This window comes from Oncorhynchus clarkii, chromosome 25 (assembly GCF_045791955.1).
Source record: "Oncorhynchus clarkii lewisi isolate Uvic-CL-2024 chromosome 25, UVic_Ocla_1.0, whole genome shotgun sequence".
In the NCBI taxonomy this organism is placed as follows: Eukaryota; Metazoa; Chordata; class Actinopteri; order Salmoniformes; family Salmonidae; genus Oncorhynchus; species Oncorhynchus clarkii.
Window position 1 is genome coordinate 35,578,975 of NC_092171.1, and position 21,288 is coordinate 35,600,262.

The window sequence follows — 21,288 nt, forward strand, 5'->3', positions numbered from 1 at the left end:
ACACTGTCACCACTGATAAATCCACCATAATTGAGAATTTCAATAAGCATTTTTCTATGGCTGGCCATGCTTTCCACCTGGCTACTCCTACCCCGGTCAACAGCACTGCACCCCCCACAACAACTCGCCCAAGCCTTCCCCATTTCTCCTTCTCCCAAATCTGCTCAGCTGATGTTCTGAATGAGCTGCAAAATCTGGACCCCTACAAATCAGCCGGGCTAGACAATCTGGACCCTTTCTTTCTAAAATTATCTGCCAAAATTGTTGCCACCCCTATTACTAGCCTGTTCAACCTCTCTTTCGTGTCGTCTGAGATTCCCAAAGATTGGAAAGCAGCTGCGGTCATCCCCCTCTTCAAAGTGGGTGACACTCTTGACCCAAACTGCTACAGACCTATATCTATCCTACCATGCCTTTCTAAGGTCTTCGAAAGCCAAGTCAACAAACAGATTACCGACCATTTCGAATCTCACCATACCTTCTCTGCTATGCAATCTGGTTTCAGAGCTGGTCATGGGTGCACCTCAGCCACGCTCAAGGTCCTAAATGATATCTTAACCGCCATCGATAAGAAACATTACTGTGCAACCGTATTCATTGATCTGGCCAAGGCTTTCGACTCTGTCAATCACCACATCCTCATCGGCAGACTCGACAGCCTTGGTTTCTCAAATGATTGCCTCGCCTGGTTCACCAACTACTTCTCTGATAGAGTTCAGTGTGTCAAATCGGAGGGTCTGCTGTCCGGACCTCTGGCAGTCTCTATGGGGGTGCCACAGGGTTCAATTCTTGGACCGACTCTCTTCTCTGTATACATCAATGAGGTCGCTCTTGCTGCTGGTGAGTCTCTGATCCACCTCTACGCAGACGACACCCTTCTGTATACTTCTGGCCCTTCTTTGGATACTTCTGGCCCTTCTTTGGACACTGTGTTAACAACCCTCCAAGCAAGCTTCAATGCCATACAACTCTCCTTCCGTGGCCTCCAATTGCTCTTAAATACAAGTCAAACTAAATGCATGCTCTTCAACCGATCGCTACCTGTACCTACCCGCCTGTCCAACATTACTACTCTGGACGGCTCTGACTTAGAATACGTGGACAACTACAAATACTTAGGTGTCTGGTTAGACTGTAAACTCTCCTTCCAGACCCATATCAAACATCTCCAATCCAAAGTTAAATCTAGAATTGGCTTCCTATTTCGCAACAAAGCATCCTTCACTCATGCTGCCAAACATACCCTTGTAAAACTGACCATCCTACCAATCCTCGACTTTGGCGATGTCATTTACAAAATAGCCTCCAATACCCTACTCAACAAATTGGATGCAGTCTATCACAGTGCAATCCGTTTTGTCACCAAAGCCCCATATACTACCCACCATTGCGACCTGTACGCTCTCGTTGGCTGGCCCTCGCTTCATACTCGTCGCCAAACCCACTGGCTCCATGTCATCTACAAGACCCTGCTAGGTAAAGTCCCCCCTTATCTCAGCTCGCTGGTCACCATTGCATCTCCCACCTGTAGCACACGCTCCAGCAGGTATATCTCTCTAGTCACCCCCAAAACCAATTCTTTCTTTGGCCGCCTCTCCTTCCAGTTCTCTGCTGCCAATGACTGGAACGAACTACAAAAATCTCTGAAACTGGAAACACTTATCTCCCTCACTAGCTTTAAGCACCAACTGTCAGAGCAGCTCACAGATTACTGCACCTGTACATAGCCCACCTATAATTTAGCCCAAACAACTACCTCTTTCCCTACTGTATTTAATTTATTTATTTATTTTGCTCCTTTGCACCCCATTATTTTTATTTCTACTTTGCACATTCTCCCATTGCAAATCTACCATTCCAGTGTTTTACTTGCTATATTGTATTTACTTTGCCACCATGGCCTTTTTGCCTTTACCTCCCTTATCTCACCTCATTTGCTCACATCGTATATAGATAGACTTGTTTATACTGTATTATTGACTGTATGTTTGTTTTACTCCATGTGTAACTCTGTGTCGTTGTATGTGTCGAACTGCTTTGCTTTATCTTGGCCAGGTCGCAATTGTAAATGAGAACTTGTTCTCAACTTGCCTACCTGGTTAAATAAAGGTGAAATAAATAAATAAATATGTATGTTGGATCATGGATATGACTATCAATTAATAGTAATTACACTGCCAAGCATTGGTCGGCATAATCAGAGTAACATCACATGAAGCTAATAAAGATGACATTCTTAGTAGCAACAGAAAACCGTTCAATTTTACTTGCAATAAATGATTCCATTGTGACATCCTCCAAAATCCATGATGGGGTGTGATAATGGAAACTTGAAAGACAGACAGGGCAGTGTATGCAACAACTGAAGATGCAACTCAGATGACAGGTCTCACTCAAGGTTCTCTCGCCTGACATCCATGGAATAATGACAGCCGAACAAAACAACCACCATGGCGGAACACAAGACGCGAATAGGCATATTACCTACTACTGTTATGTAACTACCGCAACGAATGGAAAACAGGTTTACACATACAGCTAGCTAGCAAACATGAGCTATTGGCCAACACTCCCCTGTCAAGCGCACGTCGGTCTTCTACTTCCAAGGGTTAGCTAATGTTTGATGTTTTGTACTTGTCATTTTGTGGACTGAATGATAACTAATGTCACAGTTTTGAAACATGAGCCTGCATGGCGACGGTCAAGTTAACTTAGTTTGCTTAGCAAATCGCATGGCTTGATACTTTACCTGCCTTTTTGGGATTTGACAGACTGCACTTGCAAATCCCAGCGGCAGAGTAACGTTAGCTAGTGTAGCTAGCTAAATTAGCTAACCGTTGCCATTTCATTAACTAGCTAACCGGTTATTTAGATAGCTAACGTTAATCACCGTCAGCAAATTTAGTAGCTAGATAAATTAATCTAACATTATTATCTAACGTTAGCTAGTTAGAAATATAGCTAGCTGGACAACTTACCATTTTTCAGCTCATGTTTCACAGTAAACGGTTCACCTTCTCTAGAAGATCCTTCCATCGAAGATGGCATTGTATTCCAAATGTGCCCAACGATACACTTGCTGGCTAGCACATCAGTAACATTACTTAGATCGTTTGAAATTACAGAAACACGTGTAGCTAGCTATATTTAGTTTCAATGTGGTGTTGACCAGCTAGCTTTGATTGAAAAAAATTGGGTTAGCTTGTCAAGCAAAACAAAAATGTGTCAAAACAAGACAGCTTAGAGGGGGAGGGGTAACCACTACTACACCTTCAAGACCAAGCCCCCCTTCAGCTGTGATTGGGGTTGCTATGTGGAGTATTAACATCTGATTGGGCCCATTTTGCTATACGTGACCGATAGGCCATACTTCCTGCCCCCTTATTGGTCAAATACTTGACAGCGAATATCAGTGTCCTCCTCCTCACGAGACGAGAGCAACGCCGGCTGGAAATATAGACGAACAGAGAACAGCATCTCAAACATCTCTCGTAGTTGTCTTTTGCCACCACCTTGTGGTGGTGAAATGAAAATAAATGTTGATAATCAACATTTAGCCTAACTAAACCCATATGATAGATTGTGTAATTTGTGATTTATACGAACTAACAAATTGAAACTTCATCAAATACTGCAACAAAAAGTGTAATGGATGATTATTTTGGTGCATCAGCTCTCAGCAAACAGCACTAATCCACTTCAGTTGTGTAACATTTTGTATTTTATTTAACCTTTATTTTATCAGGGAGTCTTGACACCAAGGTCTCTTTTACAGATAAACCCCGAATTACATAAATTACAGAAAATACACACATCAAAATATAAATGCAAGCAAAAAGAAAAACATGGTCATAAAAAAACACACATTCATCAGTAATAAGGTCCTCAACCCGGTTTCTGAATTACCCTAGAGGCACCAAAACATCACATTTAAGAACATATAGTTACTAACATGGTTGCATGCCATTTGGTCAATGAAGCACGAGGGAAACAAGCCGTTGCTTCTACAAGTTGCCCCTGGCGACCGGTTTGGTTGCTGTCCAAGGTGCTAGTTTGCCACTACAACTCGCAAGATAGTTTGAAGATACTCGACCAATTTTTGTTCGACTCTTTTATTGCTGCGGTGAAAATGGCTTGGGAACGAAATCGTCGCCGACTGCTCTGCATGCTGTCCATTACTTTTGCGTTTTTCATTGTTGAGGTTGTCGTCGGCCGTATGACTGCTTCCCTGTCAATGCTGTCATACTCTTTCCATATGCTGCCGGGTGTCATTGCCCTGGTTGTGGCCCTGATTGCTGTGCACTTCTCTGAGAAAACTCAAGCAACGAGTCAAAATACTTTCGGATGGATCAGAGCAGAAGTGATGGGTGCTCTGGTCAACGCCGTATTCCTAACTGCCATGTGCTTTACCATCAGTATTGAGGCAGGCGAGCGGTTCACAGTGCCTCACGAGATTGAAAGTCCCCGAGTGGTTATTGGAGTTGGAGCTGCGGGACTTCTTGTAAACTTGCTCGGTCTTTTGTTGTTCCACGAACACGCAGGATACGGTCACTCGCATGGTGGCTCTCATGGAATTAACACACTTCACAAATCCGAGAGAGTGGGGAGAGAATCCTTTGACGATGAAACCAGTAGGCCTATCCTGTTTGATTGCAGTCTGAAGACAGGGGATCTCAGAGCAGGTCCAGGAGGAGATCACGGTATGTCTGTTGTATTTACCTTTTCTTCTGTAGTTGTTTGATAATTGTTGCTGTATGAGTAATGTTCTTTGTGATCATCAATTAACACAATGTTTAGTGAAGGGAAATGAATGTACCACTGTTTAAAGGGATACTTCAGGATTTTGGCAGTGAAGCCCTTTATCTACTTGCCCAGAGTCAGATGAACTCGTGGATGGCATTTTTATGTCTCTGCGTGCAGTTTGAAGGACGTTGCTAACTAGCGTTAGCGCAATGACTGGAAGTCTATGGTAACTGCTAGCATGTTAGTTAAAAATCCAACAGAGGTCACAATCCTGCAAATTCATTTGTATTACATTTTTAGTAGACACTCTTATCCAGAGCAACTTACATGAGCAATTAGGGTTAAACACCTTGCTCAAGGGCACATTGAAAGATTTTTCACCAGCTCAGGGATTCAAACCAGCAACCTTTTGTTTACTGGCCTATCGCTCTTAACTGCTAAACTACCTGCTGGTCTAATCTGTTGCCCTAATCTGTTTGTAGATGAATACAAGGTAGCCTAATAGTTAGAGGGAAAATGAGGGTAGGCATATATAAATGAGAACGTATAGAAGGGTCTTTGTATAAAGGCCTGTATTATTCATCATTCAGGATTCTTATGCTTAGCCTGGGTACCAGTCTATTTGTGTTAACATTCTACTCATTGTACTCCATGTCATATGTTATCACCAATCAGGTCTTTTATGTTCAATACTCCACAGAAATCCCCAATAAGGACAACCTTGTGGTCCACATGAAGGACATCACCCTGGAGGATTGGAACGAGAGCCATCATGACTCTGCTTCACAGCTCAACATGCAGGGTGTCTTCCTCCACATGCTGGGTGATGCCCTCGGCTCTGTAATTGTTGTGGTCAACGCTCTAACCTTCACCTACGTGTGGCAGCCTTGCCATGCTGGAGAGACCTGTGTCAACCCATGCTACAACAGCCTCGACTACACTGACCACCACCAACAACATGTCAATGTTACACTGATCACCATGCTTGGTAGTAGTACCCAGACTACAGTGCACCTCGCTGGCCCTTGCTGGGTGCTCTACCTCGACCCCACACTCTGCATCATTATGGCGGGCTTCTTACTCTATACCACCTTCCCTCTCCTGAAGGAGTCAGTCCTCATCCTCCTGCAGACTGTTCCTAAACAGATAGACATGCCCCAGCTGCTGGGGAGGCTCAGGGGCCTGGATGGTGTGTTGGCTGTCCACGACCTACACATCTGGAAGCTGGCAGGGAGCACGATCATTGCCACGGCACACATCAAATGCCTAAACCCAGCTTCCTACATGGATGTGGCCATGCGAATCAAAGGCCTCTTTCATGATGAGGGTATCCATGCCACGACAGTTCAACCAGAGTTTGTTACTGTTAACTTTGAATCTAATATTTACGTCTGTGATCTGTCCTGTGGGAAGCAGTGTGCCCCGAAGCTGTGCTGTGGAAACTTTGACAGAACAGGACTGGGAGGACATGTTAGAGAAGAGGTTGTTTCTTATCAGTATCACTCAATACAACACGCCAACCTCAATACAACAGTCACCCTCTGCAGTGACCATCAAGCTACTGTAACTGCCATGCAGAGCCCCAAGGCTGCCATTTATACAGAGGCAAAATCCTCAGAGTCACAATGAATGTGATTATACATTGGGAACTTGAAACATGTTGAGAGGTTCAATTTAACTTTATATAGTATACTTTGTGCCACAGCAGGAGGCATCGTAAGTGATACTCATCCAACTACATTCCTAGTGTCTGGATATTCTGCCTACTGTGTCTTATGTGAAGCAGTTGGTGCAGACTGAGTGAACAAGTAGTATTACATTCTCTGTGTCATGTCTGGACTATCATTAAAAGTGAAGACTGTTATTTTATCAAATAAATTCTCTGTGTAATTTAATTACGCAATTAAACTAATCATGTAACTTTAATTAACTAGGAAGTCGGGGCACCATAGAAAAATAATGTTTACAAAGTGTCAATTTCCCAAATATAACTCTTCAGATATTTTCATATCTTATCGATTAGTCATTCTCATTCATGTATTATTATTAGCTCATCAGTTCTCATTACTGAACGTCACAAACCCTTGAATATCTGCACGAACCCTAGCCTAAATCACGAATCAGCGATATACAAATTGGCATAATTATTTATTTACTAACTAAGTAAATAATCACACAGAATTACATAACAAACAAACAGTAGATATCTGGGTTACTACATGATACAAAGAAAAAGTCCCTAGCAGACGAAGCTGATATGACGGCTTGGTAGACAAAGGAAGGGTGGGGACTGAGAAAGAGCGGGAAAGACAAAATTAATTCACTACACACAGTTAATAATTGTATTAATTGAAATGCTAATCCTTTGCACATAGACCCCCGCTCATTTGAGAATAATTGCAATGTATATATTTACGCCCGTATGTCGTTGTTGTCTTCTCTGTTGGAATCCAGTCTGTCTGCTGGAGAGTCAATCGACAGAAAGTCTTTGGTTGTGTTCATAATGGATACGTCAGGTGTACCCGTGGTTGACGCATAGAATAGATGTTTCGGCGGTTGTCGGTATTCTTGTCCTAGACTTACATAATTTCCAGCTGCAGACTAGTAATTATACGTCTAGGATTTACTCTTATTCTGTAGTGATCAATAGTCTCAGAGTTGAACCATTTCCAGCCGTGTAGCCAAAACTACAGCAGTATGGTCTCCGTGGCCTATAGAGTTTTAGTTATTAACCATTTAACCACCAGAGCATAGGGGCAGTGTATTATATGACCACCATAAAACAGCCGACTTCCCGCTCTCCCCCTCTACGAGAGAGAACACGCTGTAGAGAGGACCCACTGTAACCTGATCCTTCAGATCATCACAGGAGAGTCATGACATCCCCCTCTACGAGAGAGAACACGCTGTAGAGAGGACCCACTGTAACCTGATCCTTCAGATCATCACAGGAGAGTCATGACATTCCCCTCTACGAGAGAGAACACGCTGTAGAGAGGACCCACTGTAACCTGATCCTTCAGATCATCACAGGAGAGTCATGACATTCCCCTCTACGAGAGAGAACACGCTGTAGAGAGGACCCACTGTAACCTGATCCTTCAGATCGTCACAGGAGAGTTATGACAGTCCCCCTCTGGTGGATTCAACTTGGAAGGATTATTCAGATCGTCACAGGAGAGTTATGACAGTCCCCCTCTGGTGGATTCAACTTGGAAGGATTATTCAGATCGTCACAGGAGAGTAATGACAGTCCCCCTCTGGTGGATTCAACTTGGAAGGATTATTCAGAACGTCACAGGAGAGTTGTGACATCTGCCATGGCTTCATGAGCTCTTTAGCTGATTTTGTCATTGAATAGTAAGTCACCGTTGTGTCTGTAGGCTTTGCAGGCAACTTGAGTATGCAACTCTTAGAATTGTGCCAGCAATTAGGTCACTGTATTTACAACAATACAGACAAACAGAGACCAGTCTCAGCTGTAAGGATTCAGATACTACTGTACACTGTTCTCAGGGTCTGACACACACACGCACGCACACACATGCACACACATACTCACACACACACGCATAACCCAAGAGGCAAGGACTAAATACCTCCTTATTTTCTTAAACTGTTATCACTTTAACACTTGCTAAGCAACAGTTTGAAAATATTAAACTCTGTTCTGTACAAATTGTACCTGTTTCTATCTGTGAGTATTTATTTATTTGATTTATTTCACCTTTATTTAACCAGGTAGGCTAGTTGAGAACAAGTTCTCATTTGCAACTGCGACCTGGCCAAGATAAAGCAAAGCAGTTCGACACATACAACAGGTAGGAATGTGTGTCTATGCTCAAGGATCAAAACTTGACATAATCACCATAGTGGCCCACTGAGTATAAAGACAACACTAGTGTCTTTCACAGCATTCTATTAGAAAATACCTATTATTTTAAGGATAGGTCCAACATGCCCCTTCAAAACATGCCCCTTCAAAATTATTGAAATGATGTGAAATGATGAATGTTACATTTTTTCATAACCGTTCATGATTTGTTGCACATATCAGCTACAAGTGTCAAAATGATACACATTTTTCTGACAATATAAATAATTTTACGTCTCGCCTGTCTGCTAGGGCCTCAACAGACTAAGGAGTTATGTAGCAGCTATATGACAACAATGCCTACCATGGTCATTTCCCAGTTGCTGTGAATGTTCAAAATCGTAGTGTAAGAACACATTTAAAGCCTCAAAGGATAAGATGATCCAACTTTCAAAACAAGTCATTTTAAGCTAGCCACAGCATTCAACTAGCTACAGTAGGTAGCTATTTAGCTTTCTAGCACATTTATGAATTTGTTTGTAAACAATTAACAAGCTACTTAGCTACCACTTCATGTTCTTGTCAAACTGTCAACAGAGTAACTAGCAAGCAACAAGATATGCCAAATAACACTCCAAAAAACACTTGAGGGCAGATTTGACCATTCAGACACAAGTCGCATGGCCAGGGATAAGATTTGTAAGGTGGTTTGAAATGTGGCTTGAGATATCCGATTCATTGTGGCTTTATGCTGTTCAGACTTCCAGAAAAATAACAGATACAAATCGGATATGCCAAAAAATTGGATATGAGTCACTTCAAACTGCCAATGTGAACAAGGCAAATGTTTTTGTATATTATTTCATGTTTTATCTGTATGTTTATCTCATATAATATAATTTAAAACTATGCATTAAGGTGTCTTTAATAGTATACGCGTTGAAAAATGAATGTAGACATTAATAAATGCATTTCTATAGCTTCCAAAATATGATTTTCAATGGTGAGGGAGTGCCAAGACAAAGGCGCGGTGGCTTCAACACAGTGCCCCCTATTGGTCATCTAGTGTATTTATAAATTATTGGATTGTGCACTGATCATAAGAGCTCGACAGTTTGTAGTTCAAAAAACCCGGAAATAAATTAGCTCCGGTTCGTTCATCGTCCCTATTAAAACAAATATGAGGAATGGATATGGTTTTGGAATAAACCCCCACCACCTCTGTCATGTGCTCCCGCATGTCTTTCCGTTGTCGGCGTTGAAGTATATAAACCCTGGATTGAAGCCACCGTTCGGCCATATTGTCACTCCCCGGTAGAAGCAGTCGTCCATGGGAACGAATGGAATTCTACAGTATTTTAATTAAATGTTTCAAAGACAAAAAATACATGTATTTAGCTATTTTTGTTGTTGTAGTGGGGACAGTAACATTATTCATTTCTAAAAATATATACTTAAAGGAAAATGCTTATATATATATATTTATGTTCAGCTCACATAATATAATTTAAAAGTATGGATGAATGTGTCTGTAAAAAAATAAATGTGGCAAAAACGAATGTAGAAATTAAGAAATGCATTTCTATAGCTTCCAAATCATTTTTTTACAACGTGGGGGAGTGCCAAGATGGAGGCACGGTGTCTTTAACACTGCGCCCCCTTAATAGTCATCTAGTGTATCTATAAATCATTGGTTGTCAGCAGTCAGGTTGTTTCGGTGTTCTTGACCTCCTAAAATGGCTGGTGTTCGAGCCCTGGGTGCGCTGTCCAGAATTACAGCAAGGCGATATGTCCTCTCAGGTAAAATTGTGTTGAAGTGTGTGCAATTGATGCCAAAGTCAAATGTTATTCGATTGTTCAGCCACATTTTGTAAACCGGCGCCTTTCTACTGTCTGAGATGCTAGCTAGTGCTAATGGTGCAGCTAACTTGGCTAGCAAACATTAACTTAGCTGTCAGAAGTCTACCGGTAGCTAGCTAACACAGTTTACTAACTAATTTAGCAACGCAACTTTACTGGTACACACATCTGGCTTTAGGTCCCTATTTGTAATTCATTAACTAAGATTAAGATGGCTAGATAGTTAGCAGTTAACCGATGCGAGTGAACTTTCACCGAGTGAGCAAACTAGCTACGTCACATGAATTAAGTTAAATAACTTAGTTAACGTTAGTCTAGATATGAACACCCACCCATCGCTAAAATCAAACTTTCCATTCAATTTAATTGTTTTCTTGATTAGATGCTTCCCGTTGTCATTGTCTAATTTGCTGTGTAGACTGGGAATCTAGGTGAAAGTTCAGTGTCTGTCTTTGAGGTCAGACAACCCCCCCCCCCCCCATGAGTTATCTGTTGCAGGCCTAGAATAAATAAAGCGTGGCCTAAATATTTCACTCCCTACAGAGACACACCCCCTCAACCTTAGCTAGTTTTTGCTAGCTAGCTCCTTATCAGTAGCTAATGTATTGAATTTAGTTAACATTAACCCTCTTCTTATTTTGTATTTTTAGGTATCTCATGCCGTACCTTTTCAGTTGCCCTTGCCATGTCAGGTAAGTTGAACCACTACTTGTGATAATAACTTGATTATAAAATAGAAGTATGGAGTTCATTTGATCTCTCTTTCTTCTTAGCCCGAACCCATGTCAACTATGAAGTGAAAGAGGATGTGGCGGTCATTCGGATGAATGACCCAAATTCTAAGGTAATGTATTTTAAAAAATACATTTTCCATATACAGTACCAATCAAATTTCAATCTATCTAATGTATTTATAAATCCCTTTTTAAACTGCCCTATGGGATTGAACCCGGGTCTGTAGTGACCCCTCAAGCACTGCAATGCAGCGCCTTACATGCTGACCAGACCGGACACTTCGCGTGCGTCGCAAAATAAATGTAGAAATCCATTTTATTCAATTATTGCACCCCCACTGCTCTCGCACGCGAACGGGCGTCTGCGATGCCAAGGGCTAAAATAAAACTCCTTTCTATTTCTGACGCAGATCGCGCTGAAAGTCCTGCCTCTCCCATCTCCTCATTGGTTTATAGAAGCATGTACCCACGTGCCATTTCCTCATTGGTTATACCCACGTGGGGGATTGAAAGACGAAATGTTTTGCCTGACTGTCGTGGTAAAAGTGTAGATGCCAATCACCATAAGTTCAAAGATGAAAAAGCCTGGAAGGAGGAGAGATGACTAGAAACAATTTGGTTGGCTGTTTTATGTGTGGATTAATTGTCGAAGTAGAAGACCTTGTTATTTTACCTGAAATGCACAACTCAATGTTTATATCCCTGGACAAATTAGCTAGCAACAGCAAGCTACCTAGCTAAATTGCCATACATGTTTAATGCTTTTTGACCTGTCCCCAAATTGTCATTGGTTCAGAGTTTGTTTTGATATTTTAACCTGCGTTTGGTGTGGGGAACAAAATAAATGTATGCACGATGGCGCACGCGCGCAGCCGGTTTGGGTTCCGTGTTAGACCGCTGCACCACTCAGGAGGCCCCAGTATTGTATGTCTATCTATGTTTTTGCAGGTCAACACTCTGTCGGTCCGGATGCAAAATGAGATGATAGAAGTATTTAATGAGGTCTTGGCCAACGATGCAGTCCAGAGTGCTGTCCTCATCTCCTCCAAGCCTGGCTGCTTCATTGCAGGAGCTGACATCAAGTCAGTCACACCTTTCACATTATATGATATAAATATATAAATGTTAATATTTGGTGCCACCTTGGCTTACATGCTGTGTAATTAAAATGCTGTACTCGGATTAGAAAGTAGAACCTAGTTCAGGTTTACATGATTCTCAATGTTGCATATCAGTCTAGCGTAGTGCATTTCACCACTATGCAAGGTTTGGGTGTTCTAGGGTCCTAATTTCCATGTCTCTCCTTTGCAGCATGATCCAGGCCTGTAACACCTCCGAGGAGGTCACAAAGCTATCTCAGGAGGGACAGAAGATGTTTGAGAGGATTGAGAAATCGCCCAAGCCCATTGTTGCGGCCATCAACGGCTCCTGCTTAGGAGGCGGCTTAGAGGTGAACAAAATGACTTCCTTTTCACTAATACATCATCATTGAGAAAATACTATTCTAAGCGACTTGCAACAGCAAACGTCCCAGTTTAAATCTTTGTCATACCATAAACTTTTTATTTGGCATGCTACTCCGTTAGAAACAATTTTAAAATGTTGCTGTAATATTGCCTCAGCAAATTGCCAAGGATTCATAGCCTAGCCTGGGGCTAAGGACAGCCTGGGGCTAAGGACAGCCTGGGGCTAAGGACAGCCTGGGGCTAAGGACAGCCTGGGGCTAAGGACAGCCTGGGGCTAAGGACAGCCTGGGGCTAAGGACAGCCTGGGGCTAAGGACAGCCTGGGGCTGCCTGGGGCTAAGGACAAAGCAATGTGAAAAGGCCTATTGTGACTTGACACCGGCTTCTGACCACTTTCCCAACAACGTAGACAAATATTTAGAGGGCATGACATCTTGGTCTACTTCTCTGCTAATCAAATCTTAAATCGGAACAGAAATATATTCTACTGATCAAAAGATACAGCAGTTTTAGTAACTGCATCAACTACATTTAATCTAACCTTTTAAAGGGCTACTTTTTTTTAAAGCCATACTTCAGGAATTAGGCAATGAAGCCCTTTATTTCCCCAGAGTCAGATCAACTTGTGGATACCATTTATGTCTCTGCATCCTGTATGAAGGAAGTTGGAGGTAGTTTTGTGAGCCAATGCTAACTAGCATTAGCACAATGACCTGATGTCTATGGTAACATCTAGCAAGCAACTTCCTTCAAACTGCACACAAGGTATCCACGAGTTCATCTAACTCGGGGTAAGTAAAGGGCTTCATTGCCAAAATATCCCTTCACATTTTGTGTTAAAATGTTGACCACTTTCCCTACAATGTATGGCATCTTAGTCTGCTTTTCAAATCTATAATCAGAACACTTCTTCCACTACCACAAAAAAATACTTTTAAAGAGCTAAAGCAAGTCCCACAATTTTACCTTGTCTAGTATTACTCAGTATCGTAACAAATTACAAAATAATCTCGGGCAACAAGACATTTGACTTCCTTTCTTTCAAAGTTATTGATTTTCTTAACGTTATGTTTCAATGTATTGTCTTTAGTTTGCCATCGCCTGCCAGTACAGAGTTGCTACTAAGAGTAAGAAGACCGTGCTGGGAACCCCTGAGGTGATGCTTGGTCTTCTACCTGGAGCTGGAGGAACACAGAGACTCCCTAAGATGGTCAGTATCTGGAAAAATACTTTATACGTTCAGAAACCCTACCTGAACAGCACAGTAAAATATCTTTGCGGCATGGGGCTGTGCATTATCATGCTGAAACATGAGGTGATGGTGGGGGGTGAATGGCACAACAATGGGGCCTCAGGATCTCGTCACGGTATCTCTGTACATTCAAATTGCCACCGTTAAAATGCAATTGTGTTCGTTGTCCGTAGCTTATGCCTGCCTATACCATAACCCCAACACCGCCACCGTGGTTCACAACGTTGACGTCAGTAAACTGCTCGCCCACACGACTGCATACGCACTATCTGCCCGGTACAGTTGAAACCGGGATTCACCCGTGAAGAGCACATTTCTCCAGCGTGCCAGTGTACCATTGAAGGTGAGCATTTGCCTACTGAAGTCTGTTACGACGCCGAACTGCATTCAGGTCAACACCCTGGTGAGGATGACGAGCACGCAGATGAGCTTCTCTGAGATGGTTTCTGATAGGTTGTACAGAAATTCTTTGGTTGTGCAAACCCACAGTTTCATCAGCTGTCCGGCTGGCTGGACTCAGACGATCCTGCAGGTGAAGAAGACTGCTGTGGAGGTCTTGGGCAGGCCTGGTTACACATGGTCTGAGGTTTTGTGAGGCCGGTTGGACGTACTGCCAAATGATCTAAAACGACGTTCGAGTTGGTTTGTGGTAGAGAAATTAACATTCCATTTTCTGGCAACCGCTCTGGTGGACATTCCTGCAGTCAGCAGGCCAATTGCACGCTCCCTCAACTTGAGACATCTGTGACATTGTGTCGTGTGAAACTGCACATTCTAGTTGCCTTTTATTGTCGCCCGCACAAGGTGCACCTGTTTAATCAGCTTCTTGATATGCCACACCTGTCAGGTGGCTGGAACTTGGCATAGGAGAAATGCTCACTAATGGAGATGCACACAATTTGTGACATTTCTGGGATCTTTTCTTTTGGCTCATGAAACACGGGACCAACCCTACATGTTGTGTTTATTTTTGGTCAGTGTTGTGTTTCAGTGATATTGGTCGAGTGAAACTAAGTCACTACAGTATGTACACTGACTCTACTGCATAATGCTACAGTGTTTTTTTAATACATTGATCTGATTTGTAGCACTCTTTGCCTGTTGTAGTAGTAGTGTTTAATTTTCTTGATTTGTTGTCAGCAGTTAAAAATAAACGGAATGCTGTCTTAGTAGTGTAAAATATGTTCTCTTCAGGTCGGTATTCCTGGTGCCTTTGACATGATGCTGACAGGAAGAAACATCAAGGCAGACAAAGCCAAGAAGATGGGTCTGGTCCATCAGCTAGTGGACCCACTAGGTATAGTAACCACTGCACTAATGCAATCAATATTATAATCAATAAAAGTTACTGATAAGAGCATACCAGTATTCATAGAATGTTCTGAGATTACAATAGCTGGAAATTGTTTCCAGGTTAGATACTGTCAGTGAAGGTGTCTTAACTGCTGCTTATTGAGCCCTCTCTTTGATATTCCAGGACCTGGATTGAAGAGTCCAGAGGAGAGGACCATTGAGTACCTGGAGGAGGTTGCCATACAGTGTGCCAGAGGAATTGTCCACAAGAAGATCTTGCTCACCAAGAAGAAAGGCATGATGCAGAGTAAGTATTAGAGGCCAGTACCATGTAGAAATACAGTGCTCTTGGTATAGTGCAAAAAAAGACTCTACTATATATTTAATATGAAGGCAGGTTTAGAATTGTAAGCTTCTCATGTTTGTTGTTTTTCAACCTTTTACAATATGTTACATCACACTTTCAGTCCTTGTTTTTATGCATGTACACAACCTTTTTTGGGATTTTGTTTTTCTCTCCTCCCTCTGCAGAAGTCCAAGACTACGTAATGGGCATTGCGTTTGTGCGGCAACAGATCTACAAAAATGTTAATGGCAAAGTCATGAAGATGAGCAAGGGACTGTATCCTGCCCCCTTGAAAATCATTGAGGTAGGACTTTGACATATCTACTTATCTTATCTACATATCTACTGATTTTTAGTGAGTGAAGTATATGAATTGGCAGCAATTTTGCAAAAAATTGACACAGAGCTCCAGATGAAACTTCTTTCTCATGGTTCTATTGAAAAATATTTCTATTTGTTCCACTCTCTCCCTCAGAGTGTGAAGACTGGCTTGGAACAGGGCCCAGATTCTGGCTATTTGGCAGAAGCACAGGTCAGAGAGTATACATTGAGTTTAATACATTTCTGAATCATATGCTTATCAGTAAATGTAATGGTTTTGTATGGAACATGGTTTCTTTCAGTCACTGTTTTATCTTTCTTATTCATTCTTTACAGAACTTTGGCAAACTGGCAATGACTTCTGAATCACATGCCCTGATTGGACTTTACCATGGCCAAGTGGCATGCAAGAAGAACCGCTTTGGAGTCCCTGAGAGACCGGTCAAGTAAGTGATGACCTTTGACCCAAAACCAGTTAAATAGCTATTTTCATGTTTCAATCAGTGAAAAATGCAAACCTTATTACAAATATTGTAATACTGGTCAGATGATTCAGAGTTTCTTGAAGATCAAACCACTTATACTGATTTCATTATTAGAGAGGTCATGACATTAACCTTGTAACTGGAGATATGGTACAAACAAAATGATTTGGGGGGTGGGAATCCTTGGTGGACAATAATTCCATTCTATTGTAACAGCCTTTTTCTTCATTCTGCATCCACCAGGAACCTGGCTATCTTGGGGGCAGGTCTGATGGGTGCAGGCATTGCCCAGGTGACTGTGGACAAGGGCATCCACACTGTCCTGAAGGACACCACCGTGGAAGGGTTGAGCAGGGGTCAGCAGCAGGTCTACAAAGGGTGGGTTTACCAGAGCGCATTACTGCCCTACAAAGGCACGGTGCAGTAACTATGTATTTGGTCAGAAGTCTTTAATTTGTTGTAATGGCCAGATATATCTGATTTAATGTATTATTTAGTTTCCTGAAACAAGAACAAGCCAGTCAATCAGAATATATAATGAAGCACCAGAAGTTGCTGTCGGTCTATACAGAAAGACGAATAGCGCACCACTAATTAGCTATTGACTATTTCAGCTACACAATCTTCTGGCTGTCTGGCATATTGGGGGTTAAACTCCTAGGAACGGTTTCCTACAGATTAAGAGATTGCATTTTAGTCCAGGACTAGGCTTAATCTGTGTCTGGGGATCTGACCCTTAAAGCATAGCTGGAGTTGTTGATAAAGAAGAAACTAAATATTGTTGAACCTGCCCTAATCTCTCTCGACAGACTTAACATAAATGTTGATTGGGTAGCTAGTACAGAGATTAAACCTGCCCTCACTTTCATCACCAGCCTCAATGACAAAATCAAAAAGAAGGCCATCACGTCATTTGAGAGGGACTCCACACTGTCCAGTTTAACTGGCCAGTTGGACTACAGTGGTTTTGAGAAGGCTGACATGGTCATCGAAGCTGTGTTTGAGGACATCAACATCAAACACCGAGTCATCAAGGAGGTGGAAGCTGTAAGTAGTGCAGAATTTTAAAATTAGGGCACACAACAGAAAGCTTTTTCTAATACAAAACTAAAATAAGCGTTTCTTATTGGAAAACATTGTTCTAAATTAACTTTTTTTTCTGATTACAGGTGATTCCACCTCACTGTATATTTGCCACCAACACGTCTGCTCTCCCCATCAAAGATATTGCTGCTGCTAGCATGAGGCCAGAAAAGGTAGGTTTAGTAAGAGTTCAATGGGATTAACATTCCTGTTAAAAAAGGCCTTATTGCTCCTTCAAGCCAGATTCAAACCACTCACTAGAATCCCTTTGTCCACAATAACCTCTCAGGCTACATGTTTTGTGTGCTTTGGGCTGGTTATTGTCTCTGTATAAGTAAGCCATGTCCAAGCCAGAACATCCCATAGAGGCAGCAGCCAATCTCCTGTTTCTGTCACGTGAGGCAGCTTGATGTACAAGTACACCTCCTGGACAGGATGCTAGTCTGTTTCAGGGCCTTACCCCCAATCACCTCCTTAAAGGGATACTTTGGGATTTTGTCTATTTCCCCAGAGTTGGGTGAACTGGTCGATAAAATGTTTGTCTATGCAGGCAGTTTGAAGAAAGTTGCTTGCTAGCGCAATTGCTAACTAGGGTTAGCATAATGACTGGAAGTCTATGGTATCTGTTAGCAGATATCTGTAGACTTCGCCATTGTGCTAATGCTAGTTAGCATTGGCTCGCAAAACTTCCTCTAACTTCCTTCATACTGGACACCCCCGAGACAAACATTTATCCACTAGTTAATCTGACTCTGGGTCAGTAGATGAAGTGCCTCATTGCCAAAATCCCTTTAATACAGAGTGCCAAGCAGAGAGAAGGCAGGTCCTCCTGTCCCCCAATCTCTGGGTGGACACTAACCACAAGGCCACCGAGTAGTTTTGCCTGTATAACTGGAGCCATTGCAATACCTAGAGTTGTATCTTCTATTCCTGTAGGTTATTGGTATGCACTACTTCTCTCCAGTGGACAAGATGCAGCTGTTGGAGATCATCACGACCGATAAGACCTCTAAAGACACCACTGCCTCTGCTGTTGCTGTAGGCCTGAAGCAGGGGAAAGTCATCATCGTTGTCGGAGTGAGTGCGCGCGCTTCTGCTCAGTGCCCACTTCCCATGTTCTCCCTTAGCTTGTTGATTAACATAACGACACTAATACATGAATTTGATATAGTGTATACTGTAGTGCTTTTCATGGGCCTATAATAACTTGTGCTTGTTTGCAGGATGGACCTGGGTTCTACACCACCAGGTGTCTGGCTCCTATGTTAGCTGAAGCAGTGCGAGTACTACAGGTTAGTGTTGTCACATACACTGTCTCTTCATCTACAATGTTGGAATGGCGTGGGTATTGTCTCCAAAAAACTCAAATAATGTACCTGTATTTCTGTGCTCTGTGTGTGTGTGTTCTCAGGAGGGTGTTAACCCCAAGAAGCTGGATGCCCTGACCACAGGTTTTGGGTTCCCAGTGGGTGCAGCTACACTGGCTGATGAGGTGGGCATTGACGTGGCTGCCCATGTGGCTGAGGACCTCGGCAAAGCATTCGGCTCCAGGTTCGGCGGTGGAAACGTTGACGTGCTGAAGACTATGGTGGAGAGAGGATTCAAGGGTAAATTCTTGTTTGTAGGACTTTGAGACAAAGACTCTTTCTAAATGTTTTAAACTTCCCTCGATTTCTTGCATCCCTTCATCTTGCTTTCTTAATACATTGGAGGAGAAGGTAAGAGGGGCGGAACTTTGGAACTTCTCCACCAATGAGGTTTGAGAAGGAGAGTATGTGAAGAATCAAGGAAATTTTGGGAGAAAAATGATGTAATGGGAAGCGCATGATCCTCATTGGTTTTTATCTGATACCCAATTAGATGTTTTTTCCATCAACAGGCCGCAAATCAGGAAAGGGCTGCTACGTGTATACGCCAGGACTCAAAAGCAAAGATGTCAACCCCGATATTGACGACCTCCTGGAAAAATTCAAGTTGACACCAAACCCTTCAGTGTAAGTCGCAACCACTGTGGAAATGTCTCCTCTAAAGTGACTTGCTGTAAAGTGACTTGCAGTACAGTGAATGCATACATGTTTTGTGTGTGTGATCCCAGTGGGAATGGCATTTGCTAGCTCAACCCTCTTACCAACTGAGCCACACAGGATCATCTACTCTCCACACCACCACTTAACCGTCTGGGTCTTTTTTCTCCAGGTCTTCAGACTCTGATGTCCAGTACCGTCTGGTCTCGCGGTTCGTGAACGAGGCAGTGATGTGTCTGCAGGAGGGGATCCTGAACGGCCCCGTAGAGGGAGATATAGGCGCTGTGTTCGGACTGGGATTCCCCCCCTGCCTTGGAGGTAGGGATTAACTCTATAGCAAGGGTATTCAAATGAGTCTGGAGGTCCGGACGGAGTACTGCTGGGTTGCTGTTCTATAATTAATTCTGATAATGAATTGCACCAACCAGTGTTCCAGGTCTAAGTTGGTCCCTGACTAAAGGACAAGAATGAAAATCAACAGTGGAGCTTAAATGTTCCTTCTCTAGACGGCTCAAAATAATGGTTAGAATGGAGTGGATGGAATGGCATCAAACATGAACCATGTTTGATTCCATTTACTCCATTCTGGCCATTTTATTATGAGCTGTCCTCCCTTCAGCCTCCACTGGTCTTATACTATATACCACTTACAGTGTAGTGACTGCATACATTTTTGCTATGTATCTAATCCCTGTGGAAATTGAACCCATGACCTTTTACCAGCTGAGCCAGCCACACATACAGGATGATCACATGACATAAGCATAAACAGCTCTAATGACATTGCATGCGTTGCTGAACTCTTTTCAGGTTTAACAGCCGGCACAGCCTTTTTGTTGTGCTACAATTAGGACTTTTCTTTCAACTTCCCTGTTTAGTCCATTCCAGTTTGTGGAACCGGACTTGACTAAATTTGATTTATTGAATTTCGGTATTTTGGACAGCTATCTGATATCATGCTATCCATTATTTGTCCTTTTGAAAGATTGAATCCTACAAACGTTTTTAACCTTCTCTGTTCAGGTCCTTTCCGGTTTGTGGATACCTTCGGTGCCGATAAGCTAGTAGAGAAGATGAGGAGGTATGAGGAGGTTTACGGCAACCACTTCACCCCCTGTCAGCTACTGCTGGATCACGCCAAGGACTCCAACAAGCGATTCCACAAGTGACTTTCATCATCTACTGATACCATCTAATAGCAGGCTGCCATTAGAATGTGCCTAGGCTGTGTATTTGTCTGTTAACTTAAGCTCAGTGCTTATTTCTTTAAAGTTTGCAGAAGAGAAATCATGAGGGGCCTGTTTTTACAAATCAAAATGTTTCAAGTTCATAACTAACAGTTCTTTTTTTGAGGGGTGTTTTTTTTATTTTTATGTTTTAACATGATTTGAAAGTTCCCTTTTTTTTAAAAATAAAATTCTGCTGTAATATCCATCTGAGGCAGGTGTAGACCCAACTGGCAATCCTAGTCTTCTCAATGTAAAGTTAAATCCATGTCTTCATCTCAAAAGTGGACTCCTTTTGACCAGGATCACTACATAGGGTGCCATTTCAGCTTTCATAAGTGACCAGTCTTGGGCTGTTCAGTCATGTTTATTCATCTGAGGTGAATGTTTCTTTTCTTTTTTACATTTATGATTTTTTTGGTCTTTATGCCATGGTTTGGGCAGTGATGTATTTAATATTTAGAGCCAGTAAATTAATAAATAATGATATTGAAGTACATTCACATGCCTTATGTATATTCTTTATTTTCAATTAATGAAAATGTTGTGCTAATCGGTTAATTTGTTATGCCTATTAAATCACATGTATTAAATAATTGCATTAGGCTACACCTGTTTACAAGGTTTCGCTTTAATCCAATT

At 42.2% G+C, this 21,288-nt stretch overlaps 3 protein-coding genes across 3 annotated transcripts in view; 2 read left to right on the forward strand and 1 right to left on the reverse strand.

The window, feature by feature from the left end:
* Positions 1-3,195, reverse strand: part of LOC139383268 (ribosomal protein S6 kinase alpha-5-like) — a 62,918-nt gene extending 59,723 nt beyond the window's left edge. Inside the window, exon 1 of the mRNA XM_071127716.1 lies at positions 2,979-3,195. Within this exon, the coding sequence (XP_070983817.1) occupies positions 2,979-3,048 (70 nt within the window). The 5' untranslated portion in view covers positions 3,049-3,195. The remainder of the gene's footprint in view (positions 1-2,978) is intronic.
* Positions 3,196-4,129: 934 nt separating this feature from the next.
* On the forward strand, positions 4,130-6,372 carry LOC139383632 (proton-coupled zinc antiporter SLC30A1-like). The gene is made up of 2 exons (XM_071128178.1): positions 4,130-4,700; positions 5,444-6,372. Exons 1-2 carry the CDS (start codon positions 4,130-4,132, stop codon positions 6,370-6,372), a joined length of 1,500 nt encoding a protein of 499 aa, XP_070984279.1.
* A 3,791-nt stretch (positions 6,373-10,163) lies between these two features.
* Positions 10,164-21,145, forward strand: LOC139383901 (trifunctional enzyme subunit alpha, mitochondrial-like). Its single transcript, XM_071128505.1, has 20 exons — positions 10,164-10,357; positions 11,068-11,109; positions 11,191-11,261; positions 12,100-12,233; positions 12,463-12,601; positions 13,707-13,826; positions 15,063-15,165; positions 15,346-15,468; positions 15,693-15,811; positions 15,983-16,039; positions 16,165-16,274; positions 16,557-16,691; positions 17,189-17,360; positions 17,483-17,569; positions 18,333-18,473; positions 18,620-18,688; positions 18,808-19,003; positions 19,276-19,390; positions 19,593-19,738; positions 20,444-21,145. Exons 1-20 carry the CDS (start codon positions 10,294-10,296, stop codon positions 20,587-20,589), a joined length of 2,289 nt encoding a protein of 762 aa, XP_070984606.1. The 5' UTR covers positions 10,164-10,293; the 3' UTR covers positions 20,590-21,145.
* Positions 21,146-21,288: the final 143 nt, after the last annotated feature.

What these genes read in the sequence shown, in the direction of transcription:
- LOC139383632 (XM_071128178.1), top strand. Translation starts at nt 4,130, where the DNA reads ATGGCTTGGGAACGAAATCGTCGCCGACTGCTCTGCATGCTGTCCATT. An exon ending in AGGTCCAGGAGGAGATCACG is followed by an intron (nt 4,701 to 5,443) that starts GTATGTCTGTTG and finishes AATACTCCACAG; the next exon opens with AAATCCCCAATAAGGACAAC.
- LOC139383901 (XM_071128505.1), top strand. Translation starts at nt 10,294, where the DNA reads ATGGCTGGTGTTCGAGCCCTGGGTGCGCTGTCCAGAATTACAGCAAGG. An exon ending in CACAGAGACTCCCTAAGATG is followed by an intron (nt 13,827 to 15,062) that starts GTCAGTATCTGG and finishes TGTTCTCTTCAG; the next exon opens with GTCGGTATTCCTGGTGCCTT. An exon ending in GAAGAAAGGCATGATGCAGA is followed by an intron (nt 15,469 to 15,692) that starts GTAAGTATTAGA and finishes CTCCCTCTGCAG; the next exon opens with AAGTCCAAGACTACGTAATG.